General features: G+C 43.9%; 1 protein-coding gene across 2 annotated transcripts in view; it reads left to right on the forward strand.

The window, feature by feature from the left end:
- Positions 1 to 8,082, forward strand: part of EFCAB5 (EF-hand calcium binding domain 5) — a 42,294-nt gene extending 34,212 nt beyond the window's left edge. The window contains exons 17-22 of one of the 2 annotated variants that reach the window (XM_069944560.1): positions 254 to 360; positions 1,484 to 1,740; positions 3,801 to 4,030; positions 6,025 to 6,121; positions 6,999 to 7,184; positions 7,958 to 8,082. In XM_069944560.1, the coding sequence (XP_069800661.1) occupies positions 254 to 360; positions 1,484 to 1,740; positions 3,801 to 4,030; positions 6,025 to 6,121; positions 6,999 to 7,156 (849 nt within the window). In that variant the 3' untranslated portion in view covers positions 7,157 to 7,184; positions 7,958 to 8,082. Of the gene's footprint in view, positions 1 to 253; positions 361 to 1,483; positions 1,741 to 3,800; positions 4,031 to 6,024; positions 6,122 to 6,998; positions 7,185 to 7,957 lie in introns of those variants that run through there. The other variant, XM_069944561.1, reaches the window with a different exon arrangement.
- Positions 8,083 to 13,867: the final 5,785 nt, after the last annotated feature.

A 13,867-nucleotide genomic window follows, 5' to 3' on the forward strand; every position in this document is an offset into this window, starting at 1 on the left:
AGAAAATCCAGACAGTGACACCTAGTGGGAAAAACTAACAGTACACTCCTCCTTCATCCCACTGTGAGAACCTGAGTGAGTTACTTAGTGGCACACCTGTGCTAGGACAACACATGCATCATAGTCATCAGGTTGGTGTGCTGGGTATAGAGTCATATGTGGGGGGACATGAAGCTGGGTGTAGTTGGCACTGAGCTTCTACACATATGACTGTATAGAGAGTTTGTAAATGTACTTATCACTACCTACATAGGCACAAGGATATGTATTCCGGAACATGATGCACACAGACAACAACACGGGAGTGTCTGAGGTCTACAGTTCTCCAGCCACACTGCGCAGACGGGACAATCTGTTCAGGTCAGTGGTACCACACTTTAGTGTCATATTTTAATATTTGGCACTAGAGAGATACTTTTCTACCTTGTTTGCCTGTAAGACTACATATACCAGTTGAATCTCCACAAACAAAACATGTACTCCCTTATACTTTTAAAGGCGAACTGATGAATCTAACCTGCTGATATGACCCTATTGCACTTGAGACGCAGAGAAGGAGGGTATGTGTCTTACCTTACTCCTCGGTGCCATTCCCGTGCAGTAAGTACTTTGCTGCACAGTCCGGTAAGATGGTTAAGAGCACTGCCCGCCCCCATAGCGCTGATCTGCCCCTGGCCGGCCCACTCCTTTCTAATAATAATGAATGGAGTGGGCCGCCAAGGGGGCGGGATGGATTGGCACTATGGGGATGAGCAGTGCCGCCCAGTGCCCCTAATGGTCTCGCTAGTCCATGGAGCACACGGCTAACTGCACCGGAACATCGCCGAGGAGGAAGGAAAGAGACATACCTTTCTCTTCGGCATCTCCTGTGCAATAGGGACATAGCAGCAGGTTAGATACATCTAACCTTCTGATAGGAACCCATTATCATGCTGCCTAAGGCTCCTATTAAACAAAGTGATTTTTAGCGATTAACAATAAACCATTGCAAATAAGTTTATTGTTAACCTGAAATCATTCACCATATTACACAGAACGATCGTTGTTAGTTCCGATCGTTTATACAATCTATGACTCCATCTGATCCCAGCAAATGAAGGAACGATGTGGAATTACACTAAAGGACTAACAATGATTTTGGTGTCAGCACCAAATGAAGGACTTCTCATTGGTCGTTTGTTCAAAACAACTAGGGTTTAAATTCGAACAATATAACAATAATTTGCATGGTAATTGTGTAATAAAGCCCTAAAGCACAAGTGATCAGAGTGATCACTGGCCGCTTCCCACCCCACCAGGCTTGACTGATAATTCTCTCCGTCTGGGTATAGGAAGAGATCTAACTATCAACACCCAATGACTCATGGTTCAGGCAGTTTGAAAGTTTCCCTTTATCTTATTCTGTATAGGTTTTTTTAGCATCTTGGTTTTTCTATATATCATTCTTTCCTATGATAATAATGGCAGATGTCTCTTTGGGCAGGGACTATTTATTTAAATGTGCGGATAGCTCAGAAGTTATTACAACAGATGCCTATGGAGAACGCCACATTGCTGTCCCTATCCGGGATCCATCAGGAAGAGCTCTGGGGGTGCTGGATCTAAACACAGGCCACTGCCGAAACTTACCAGCCCATGAGTACCAGGACTTACAGAAAATGCTGCAGATGCTACAAGGAGCTTGTTATGAAATCCTAGAGGAAGAACCAGCTAGCGACACCCCGAAAAGGGCTGTATTGGGTAAGACTTCAATTAGCCATACAAGTTACTATTTTTTTAATGGATTTACCTTTAAGTCCAAATCCTCTTTTACGACACACACACCCTTTCCGTATGTATTATAAAACCCCTTCACAATAAATATGTTTATAGAGGTCTATACAGTGCTACCTTGGTTTAAAAGTAACTCGGTTTAAGAGCGTTTTGGTTTAAGAGCTCACAGTTTTTGAAAAATTTGACTTGGTTTAAGAGCATTGCTTTGGTGTAAGAGCTCCCTGTACTGGGTGGGAGGGGGAGTGGAGGAGGGGCATGGTCTGCATAGCGGGGTCTACAGCACTGTACTCTGACCCAGGAAGTCTCCCTCACCTTCCAAATCATAGCAGATCCACTTCAGGCTGGGGCTTACATCAGGGGACAGGACTGTGGAGGTAATCTCTTCATAGCTGTAACCCCTCTCTCCCCGGACAAAGAGTGCTGCATGTATGTGCCCACATCTGTCCTGCTCATTTCTTCATGCTCCCTGCAGTCTCTGTCAGTCCTCATTGGTCCATGCTGAACACACCCCCTTCCCCATTGCAGTCATGTGACCACACAGACCCCTGACAGCAGCCCTGCTTCTCTATTCTAGCCTGTTGTACTATACTACTGCATTATGGGGATCTGCAGCTCCATCCTGTATCTACAAACTGCTGCTGTGTTATCAGGGTTATACAGTTACTATATGTTATACTCCACATGCTGATTGCTATACTGTACAGTAACCTATAATATCACATATTCTGCTGTTTCTAAATGTTTGTTTCATCTGTTCGACATGTTATTCAGAATAATAAATCATTATTTTTGGGGTGGCGAACCAATTGTCTGCATATCAGTGATTTCTTATGGGAAAATTTGCTTTGGTTTAAGAATAGATTTGGATTACAAGCACGGTCCCAGAACGAATTATGCTTGTAATCCAAGGCACCACTGTATTTAAAAAGTGGTGACAGGTCCTCTATAATGTATTCTCAAAATGTACCACTAGAGGGCAGTATAATCCTTTTAATAGAAGAGATGCTCAGTTTCTTCATACAGTGAGATTTTGAACATTTAGTCACTGTAGGTTATGGTTAGCGATATACAGTAATAATGAAGCCAAGCGTTTTGTTATCTATGAAATCTGCTCATCAGCCTTCTGCCTTATAACTCAGTGCCTTCCCCTCCCCGGGTGCTGGGAAAAGCTAGATCCAGTCTTGGAAAACTGGGAGAAGTTTCCCTGGACTGAATCCAGCTTTCCCCAGCACCTGGGGAGGAGCGGCAGTCAGTTAAATGGAAGCAGGATAATGAGCGGATTTCAGAGATAACGAAGCGCTTCGCTTCATTATTACTGTGAATTCACTCATCTCTAGTTATGGTGAATAATGAACAATTATGAAGTTTTGCTATATAGTTCATTCGCTTACCTTTTTCAAAATTTGCTTAGCTGTGAGTGGCGCACAACATGGGGTATGACATTTCATATGTGCAGGCTACATCCTAGAACATATTTGGATGCATTATGCTGGGTTTACACGGAGCGATAATTCGCCCAATTGAACGATTAACGATTTCGAAGTAACGATTTGTTTTTTATAATGATCAGCATTTAGAGGGAACGATGTATCGTTAGGAAAAATCGTTATTGCGATCGTTTTAAGCCTATCTCACACATAGGGTGAATCGGTAAAAGACTGTTTACACGAAGCGATCTGTGAATTTTTAGCGCAAGACCAACAACTATTTTTGAACATGTTGAAATATCAAAATGAACGATATCTCACTCGTCGCTTGATCGTTCGCTGTGTTTACACGAGCCGATTATCGCTCGAATGCGATCGTTATCGCGAAAATTCGATCAATAATCGTTCCGTGTAAACGCACAATTAAGCAAGTACCTGATCTGACCTGTAGCACCTGTGGCGGTCAGCACTTCTTCTTGGCTTCCTGAGAGGTTTTAAATGTAGAAATCTTTCTCTAATATTGTGCTGTCCTTTTATATGGGGATGTCTATTCTAACATATGAGACCTTTCCCATTTATTTTTTATTTATTTGACTGCAGAGGCAGAACAGGGGCCAGGACAGAGGAGAGTGGGAGTCCTATTCCATCGCTTCATGCTGCAAGACCTGAGACAGTGCGTCAGTAAACTAGACCACCAGTCATTTGCTGAACTGAAGAGCTACAAGGAGCCGCCTGTCATGGTGCATAGTATCCTCAAGGCTGTGTTACTTCTGTTTTGTCCGGCCTGGGCTGATTCGGAGGAGATTCACAGCTGGAACCAGTGCAAACTTGTAGGTCAAATGGGAGATTAGCAGACATGGTCAGCGATACATACAAATGTTCTTTCACAAAGTGGCAAGGCAAAGTGAACTATTTAAAGGGGTACTGTGGAGAGGAAAAAATATAGCTGACTGGCATCAGAAAGTTATACAGATTTGTAAATTACGTCTATTAAAAGAATCTCCAGTCTTCCAGTACTTATCAGCTGCTGTATGCCCTACAGGAAGTGGTGTATTCTTTCCAGTCCAACACAGTGCTCTCTGCTGCCACCTCTGTCCATGTCAGGAACTGTCCAGAGCAGAAGAGGTTTCCTATACGGATTTGCTGCTGCTCTAGACAGATCCTGACATGGACAGAGGTGGCAGCAGAGAGCACTGTGTCAGACTGGAGAGAATACACCACTTTCTGCAGGACATACAGCAGCTGATAAGTACTGGAAGACTGGAGATTTTTTTAATAGAAGTAATTTACAAATCTGTATGCCAAGTAGAAAAAAGCTGAAAGCACTCACCGTTCTGATGCAAGTTGACTTTATTACGTGATTGGATCAAAACATGGACATTAGTCCTGCAGGACGGCAGATGCTAACTCCTACACAAACAGGTTTCTCATGACGGCCATTTCGCACGCATGCGCGCTTCGTCAGTGATCTGACGAAGAGCGCATGCGCGCGAAATGGCCGTCATGAGAAACCTGTTTGTGTAGGAGTTAGCATCTGCCGTCCTGCAGGACTAATGTCCATGTTTTGATCCAATCACGTAATAAAGTCAACTTGCATCAGAACGGTGAGTGCTTTCAGCTTTTTTCTACTTGGCTTGCCTTTGCTTTACCTGAACTTTGAAATGCACCCCGACGCGAGGAGCTGTCATAAGTCCTAAATTAACGATCCAAGGTCCAGACTCTGGTTGGAGTAGTGCCGGTGACCTCTCTCACATTGGTTGTTTACAAATCTGTATACCTTTCTAGCACTTTTTTTTCTCTGGAGTACCCCTTTAATGACAGTTTACAGAGCTAGCCCTGGTGATTTGCTTTCTGCGATGTGTTAGTGTAGCCAGGGGTAGACACAGACAGCAGAGGGCCCCTGTGCAAGACTAGTTTATGGTTTTTCCACTAGCTTAGCATCGAATTTCCCCTTATGGTGCATTTACACTCAGCAGATTTCATGCAGCGAATCCCGCAGCAAATAACGGCCGTTGTTATGAAATATGGCTGTTGTTTTTACATAGTTCAAACTCAGCCTAATGGGGTATTCCAGCAAAAACATTTCTTTTACATTTCTTATATAATGTTATATAAGTGTAATGTAACTTTAAGGGTACAAACTCACTGGGCGGATCCGCAGCGAGTTTCTCGCAGCAAATTCGCAGTGAGACCCGCAGTGGATCCCTGCCCTGTACAGTCTATGGGCAGACAAACTCGCAGCATGATGCACATGAGTATGTCCGCAGCCCGCCCCGTTACCCCCCCCACCGGCTGGAGCGTATACATCACCGGGTCCCTGCTCCGGCTTGCTTTGGGGATTCCCGGCACGTCCCGCTCAGCCAATCAGTGCGCTGCCCCGCCGCAGGGCACTGATTGGCTGAGCGGGACTTGAATTTTTTTTTACATTGACCGGCAATAAGGGGCAACGCAGTCCCTCTATTGTCACCAATAGCTGTGTCACAGAACTGTAGATCTGCGCAAACTCTGGTCCCATCACCTTTACATATCAGCAATATTATTAGTAATACTATGCTGAGACCAGGGCTTGTGCAGCTCTGCAGTTTCCTGAAAGTCATTGGTCGAGAAAAGGCATATGTATAGTGTAGGATCTGCCCCTTACACACTGGTACACACTGTTTGCTCAGAACTTTTCCACGGCATTATTGCAATTTAAAAATATCTACATTGTGTATATATCTTAGCATTCATAGTCTGCTGCTGTAATTGTCTCTATGATTTTTTTTTATGTGACATTAACGCTTTAATAATCACGTAATAATGTTATAAATTTTTACATCTGTAGAAAGTAAACAGTGATTTGATACGGAAGATCCTGACCTTTGACCCCACCGCCCAGTCAGTACAGCTCAACCCAGAGATCCTGGCTAAGTATATTAAAGGTAAATATATAGGGACCCTGGACTGATTTTCCATTCAAGTTTAAACACACAACATATTTAGGCTATGTTCAATTTAAACAACGGCCATTCTAGTAAAAAAAATAAAGAATGTACGGTGTGGAATCCTATGGGGAACAGTGGCCGTTGTGCACAGAATGTATTGCACAATAGCTGCTGTTTCCCTACGGCCTTGGAAATAATTGACTTGTCAATTATTTCTGTCCGGCAGCCTGTAACAACGGCCATTGTTTACAGTCTGATCACACAATGTATGGCCGTTCTCATGTCAGGTACATTGCACTGATTTCAATGGCAACTTGGATTGCAGGCACACCCAAATGTGCCCGCAATCCAAATAAAAAAAAAATGATGTTCAGCTTGTGAATATATGGTTAGAGTCACTGATAGGTTTGGACCCTGCCAAGTTGGACAGAATGTCCTTCCCACATTATATAATTATATATATATATATATATATATATATATATATATATATGGACATTTATCAAAGGTTCGCCAGAGGCATACGCCAGGGAGAAGGTGCAGATTCGCCCCTTCTCCCTGGCGTACACCTCCCGTACACCCGGCCCGTTCTGATGGGTGGGCTGGCGGAGCTTGCAGGGGCGTGACTAGGAGGGGAGGAGGCATGGCCTTCTTCTGCTCATTTATCATGATTTACGCCTGTATATTTACCCCTCCAGTCTTCACTGTTGTCGCGGCTGAGGGGGGGACACTTTGGGCTGAGGCAGTACTTTTGAGTAGTCCAATAATTAAGCAAATACTATACTTGATAGGGCATCATTGCTCATCTCACCCCAATCATTTATTGGTTTCAATATTGTTGCAAAGAAGCTAATACATGCCGGATCTGTTTCAGGTATCCCCAGAGGAGCAGTCTGGAAGCATGGCTCTATCCCAGCAGAACATCTCTATAACTGGGCCTTCACCTGCCTCTCACTGATAGAACTCAGCCAGAAAATGCAGAACACACAGTCACCAGCCCAGGTCTCCACCGCCCCGCCTGCACCAAACTAAACCAGAATTAAAATGGGACAGAACATTGGTGTGTGTCTTCATTTAAAGTGCAAGGACTTTTGTAGCATAAGTAAAAAAAGTACTGACAGAGGGACTGAAAGGTTCAGTACATAGAGTGAGGTGTAAAAGTGGCCTAGACCTTAAAGTGACTCTGTACCCACAGTCTGGGGGGCAGATTGTGGGTACAGCGTCACTTTAAAGGATACCTCTCACTCCTTTAAGTGCTATAGACTGCATTGTGATACACTTATAATACAGTGTATGATGCTTCCGGGAGTTCCATACTGCAGGCTTGTGTCAGAAAAGGACTGTCCACCTGCAGGATTTTTTGGGGAGGATCCTGATCCCCATTCATTACACCTCGGCCTCCTTCAAACACTACCCCAGTAGTGCAGTCGGCAAAAGTAGTGCACTCCATTACCCCAGCGATCCATGCCGCAAAAAACGGTCCGCATTACAACATGTCTGTTTTTTTTTTTTTTTGCGGCACGGATCGCGGCCCCGTATACACGTACGGAGGTGTGAACGGGGCCATTGGATAATATTGGTTTCATGTTCTGTCTGCAATTGCGTGCCCGCAGTTGCGGACATAACAACGGAGGTGTGAATTTGGCCTAACACTCACAGCCTCCAGAAACGACTCTTGCCCAGGGTGACAACCCAGTCCATGCCACTTTGGTGACAGCCCATATAGATTTTTGCAAGCTATCCATGTTCATAGCTATCAGTTCAGCTTAACGTTCAGCTTTCTGATATACAGATCACTACCCTCATCTAATGGATCTTCCAATGTTTTGTTAGGAGACCTGCCATGTACAAAGGCCCTGTGTCACACTTCTTACAAGCCTCCTGACCACTACCTGGACCTCCAGCCGAATCCACATTGACTGATAAAGAAGCCCACTCCAGCCCCCAGGTCACCACCACTCCTCCAATGGGACAGCTCCCAGGCCAAATAGTTTTCATACAGCAATCGCAGGTCTACTTGACGGCACACGTCATAATCTGCACAATTTAAGTGTTTTCCAATATGCCAATGTGCACGCCTATATCACACTCCTCCTTGGCATAAACTGGTGTTTGGCTGCCCAGGCATGATAGGAGTTGTAGTTTTGCCACAGCTGGAGAGCCAAGGTTCCCTACCCATGATCTAGTCCTTCTACCACTTGCTCAAGCAAACCCACCTCTAAGTGGTAGTGAAGTGGTTAAGCTTTTCTGAATAGATATGGAGAGATTCCATCTATGTAATAACATTCCTAGTAAGAACATCTTTTTAATAAAAGCAAAATTTGGGAAGCGGCATGTGTCTGTTATTTTATCTTGCTGATAAAACCGCCAATACCAGGTCAGGGCTGTCGCACTGATCCCACCGCGATAAGATGCTCTTGTTATTGCGCTACCTGATAGCGCAGATAATCCGGTCTCGGTTTCGTATTCTGTAAAGGGGCAATTAGGGAGAAGCGGCCATGTTTCCAGGAGTAATCTTCTAAAGATATTAAACTGTCAGAATAGACCTTTATACTGTAAATATCATTTCCTAATAGAAAATGAGAAAGGCGGCCATTTGTACGCTAAGGACTTGAGTTGTCGAATTATCACTCACTATTAAGTAGGACTTGTGATGACTGAAATATGGTTGGGCTGTGTTGATCCATATACTGTATAGTCTGAGTAGCGTTGAACTATCTGTAAATCCAAATTAAAGGGGTACTCCGGGCTGGGGGGCTTTTTTGTCTATGGCCAGGGAGGAGGTGGATGAGGGCAATGACGTCCCCTTACCTCCCCAGTTCCAACGCCGTGTCCTGGATTGCACCGCTTTGGCCCGCGCTGCCTGGCCGCTTCCTGGTCTCTGATGCGAGCTTGAGACGTAACGTTTCAAGTCCCCTCAGCCAGTCAGTGGCAGAGGAGGGATCCCGCCTCTGCCACTGACTAGCTGAGCGGACTTGAAACGTCACGTCTCAAGCCCCTGCAGAGACCAGGAAGCGGACCGGAGCGGCGCAATCCGGGACACAGCGATGGAACCAGGGAGGTAAGGGGACGTCATTGCCCTCATCCACCTCCTCCCTGGCCATAGACAAAAAAGCCCCCCAGCCCGGAGTACCCCTTTAATTGATCACATTACAAATCAGCTGTTACCGTGAGAAATAATTAAATCAGGTGATCTAGGAATCACAGGATTGGTTATGGGAAAACGTAACCAAAAAAGGTCACGAAAAACACAGGTACTACATATAATATATAAATATATAATGAAAAAAAGAAAATAAATAATAAATCAGCAAAACTATATGAGGAGACCTAGGTACCTAGTCACATGCTTAACCCTTTGAGGACCAGGCCCAAAATGACCCAGTGGACCACGCCAATTGTCATTTTTGCGCTTTCATTTTTCCCTCCTCCCCCTCTAAGAGCTCTAGCACTTTCAGTTGTCTATCTACAAGGCCCTGTAATGGCTTATTTGTTACAGGAATAGTTGTACTTTGTAATGGCGTCATTCATTCTACCATTACATGTATGACGGAATCCCAAAAATATTATTTATGAAAATATAAATTGGTGAAATCGTAAAAAAGAATGCAATATGGTAACGTTTGGGGGGTTCCTGTGTCTACGTAATGCACTATATGGTAAAAGCGACATGATACCATTATTCTATAGGTCAGTCCGAACACAACCATATGCAGGTTACACAGATTCTCTAATGTTATATATATTTTTTTAATTAAATCTTTTTTTTGCAATTAATTATTAATAAAACGGCCCTATTGTGACGCTTATAACAGTTTAAGTTTTTCACCTACGGGGCTGTATGGGGTGTCATTTTTTGCGCCATGATCTTTAGTTTTTATTAATACCATATTTGTGTAGATCAGATGTTTTCATCACTTTTTATAAAAAATTTTTATAGATAATGTAACCAAAAATCGGTGATCCTGTCGCTTTTTTCCCCTCTTTTCGTTTATGGCGTTCACCATAGGGGATGGTGAGTTTCATATTTTAATAGACCGAACAATAATGCACGCTATAGTGTATAATATGTTTATTTATTTTTATGTTTTATTTATACTATGGGATAGGGAGGTGATTTTAACTTTCATTGGGGGGAGGGGCCTTTGGGGTATTTTTAAAAACATTTTAACTCCCCCCCCCACACACACCTTAACCCTTTAAGGACATGGCCCATTTTCGTTTTTACGTTTTCGGTTTTTCCTCCTTGTGTTTAAAAGGTCATAGCACTTGCATTTTTCCACCTAGAAACCCACATGACCCCTTATTTCTTGCGTCACTAATTGTACTTTGCAATTACAGACTGAATTTTTGCATAAAGTACACTGCGAAACCAGAAAAAAATTCAAAGTGTGGTGAAATTGAAAAAAAAAAACGCATTTCTTTTATTTGGGGGAAATGTGTTTTTACGCCATTCGCCCTGGGGTAAAACTGACTTGTTATGCATGTTCCTCAAGTCGTTACGATTAAAACGATATATAACATGTATAACTTATATTGTATCTGATGGCCTGTAAAAAATTCAAACCGTTGTTAACCAATATACGTTCCTTAAAATCGCTCCATTCCCAGGCTTATAGCGCTTTTATCCTTTGGTCTATGGGGCTGTGCGATGTGTCATTTTTTGCGCCATGATGTGATCTTTCTATCGGTACCTTGATTGCGCATATACGACTTTTTGATCGCTTTTTATTACATTTTTTCTGGATTTGATGCGACCAAAAATGCGCAATTTTGCACTTTGGGATTTTTTTGCGCTGACGCCGTTTACCGTACGAGATCAGGAATGTGATTAATTAATAGTTCGGGCGATTACGCACGCGGCGATACCAAAGATGTTTATTTATTTATTTATTTGTTTACTTTTATTTAAAACCTGGGAAAAGGGGGGTGATTCAGACTTTTATTAGGGGAGGGGGATTTTTACTATTAACAACACGTTTTTTTTTTTTTTTACACATATACTAGAAGCCCCCCTGGGGGACTTCTAGTATATACACTGTGATCTCTCATAGAGATCTCTGCAGCATAGATATGCTGCAGAGATCCATGAGATCGGCACTCGTTTGCTTTCGGCTGCTGCAGCCGGAAACAAACGAGTGCCGAGCCGAGGACGGCGCCATCTTGGACGCGTCCCCGGCCGGCATCAGTAACGGAGATCGCTCCTCCGGGACAAGGTCCCGGAGGAGCGATCTCCCCCACTAGACACCAGGGAAACGTTGCCTCCGGTAATCGGAGGCAGCTGTCAACTTTGACAGCTGCCTCCGATTAGCTAATTAGCGGGCACGGCGATCGGACCGTGCCCGCTAATAGCAGCGGTCCCGGGCTACTCGCGGCACCCGGGATCGCGGCACTTCAAAGCGCGGCCCCGCTTTGAAGTGCTAATGAGGACATAGGACGTACCGGTACGTCCTATGTCCTTAAGAGGTTAAAGGACAAGTGCCATGAAAAACTTTTTCCCACTAATTGAAGCACATTACAAAGTTATATAACTGTGTAATATGCCTCAATCACCTATCTGCCTCCCTTCCCTGTCTTTTCCCCCCTCCACCCCCCACCAGGAAGTGTCCTGACTCACACAGACCTGATTACTGTTGTCACCGTCACCAGGCAGCTCCTTCTTGTGAGGATGAGTCATCAGCAGGAGGGCTGCTCTAGGTCCTGTTACAGCAGCTCCCCCTCCCCAGTCCAAGTGATGGCTTGCAGTTGTTCAGCCAATGGGAGCTGAGCAAGCTGAGTCACCTGAAAAGGCAGGGGAGGGGGGGGGGGGCTGCTGTAAGGAGAAGTTGCTGAGAGAAGAGCTTGGTGACGGTGACAACAGTAATTAGGTCTATGTGAGTTAGGACACTTCCTGGTGGGGGAAAGGGAGGCAGATAGGTGATTGAAGCACATTACAGAGTTATATAACTTTGTAATGTGCTTCAATTACTGGGAAAAAGTTTTTCATGGCACTTGTCCTTTAATTCCCCTTGGGGGACTTTTACATGCAATCTTCAGATTGCAGACACTGTACAATAATATGCCATGGACATAGCACTGATAAGTGTAATAGGCGTTCTGCTCATTGAGCCTGCCTGTGACAGACTGAATGAGCAGAGCACCCGGACCGCATGGAGGAAGGTAAGAGACCTCCATCGGTCCGATACAGCGACTGCACTGCGGGGGTCCAGATTGGTAAGTGACAGGAGCTGCTATTGCTGCAATCTGTCATTAACGGTGAGGGCCCCACTACTGATTGCAGTCGGCCCTCACATGCTATGAAGCACGCTCTGCTCCGGAGCGCGCTTCATAACCCAGGATGTACCTGTATGTCCAGGGTCGTTTGTGGACAGGCATCCAAGGCGTACATGTACGTCCAGGATCGTCTACGGGTTAAAGGGTTGTTCACAAAAAAAAACTTTTAGATCAACTGGTGTCAGAAAGTGCCACAGATTTGGAATTTACTTCTATTAAAAATTCTCAAGTCTTCCAATACTTATCAGCTGCTGTATGTCCTGCATGAAGTGGTGTGGGGTGGGTGGTTGGGGGGGACGTCGGCTGTCAGGGGGCTTGGTGAGGGGGATCTCCCTGGTACTCCTCCCATCATCTGCTCATACTATGAGCAGATGATGGGAGGAGTAGTAGTGTCTATCTGTCCCACTGCACCAAGCAGGGAGGGAGGGAGGAGGTAGTTAGATGCACCTGCTCGGTGCCCTCCATTTGGGGAGCAAGTGTCCTTGCTCCCCAAATTATTCCATAAACATAGTCTATCAATAAAGTGTAGTTTTTACATTACATCTTCCATACACTTCAAACCAGTCCATAGGCTTCTACATGTAGTGCGCCCCCTGCTGGACACTCCATAGGATTTACACCTGATTCGTGACACCACGGTTTTTGAGAGAATTTGAAAACTCCATGATCTACTAAATTAAAGGGGTTGTCCAGCGAAAAAAAAATTCTTTCAAATCAACTGGTGTCAGAAAGTTATATAGATTTGTAATTTACTTCTATTTAACCCCTAGACGACCCTGGACGTAGGGTTACGTCATGGAAGTCTGTCCCCAGACGACCCATGACGTAACCTTACGTCCTGGGTGTTTTTCCCGCCATTATATAAATAAAACATATAAAAATTAATAAATAGATAAACATATAATATACCGTAGCGTGCGTAATTGTCCGATCTATTAAAATATAACAAGCGTCATTGTGATCGGTAAACGGCGTACACGAAAAGAGGGGAAAAAGTGCGCAGATTACCGATTTTATGTTACATTATATATTAAAAAAAATCAATAAAAAGTGATCAAAACGTCCGATCTTCACAAATATGGTATTAATAAAAACTAGAGATCATGGCGGAAAAAATGACACCCCATACAGCCCCGTAGGTGAAATAATAAAACCGTTATAAGCGTCACAATAGGCCCATTTTATTAATATTTAATTGCCAAAAAAAAGGATTTCATAAAAAAAATACATATATAACATTAGAGAATCTGTGTAACCTGCATATGGTTGTGTTCGGACTGACCTATAGAATAATAGTGTCATGTCGCTGTTACCATATAGTGCATTACGTAGACACAGGAACCCCCCAAACGTTACCATATTGCATTCTTATTTACGATTTCACCTATTTATATCTTCATAAATAATATATTTGGGATTCCATCATACATGTTATGGTAAAATGAAAGACGCCATTACAAAGTACAACTA

This window comes from Dendropsophus ebraccatus, chromosome 11 (genome assembly GCF_027789765.1).
Source record: "Dendropsophus ebraccatus isolate aDenEbr1 chromosome 11, aDenEbr1.pat, whole genome shotgun sequence".
Taxonomy (NCBI): Eukaryota; Metazoa; Chordata; class Amphibia; order Anura; family Hylidae; genus Dendropsophus; species Dendropsophus ebraccatus.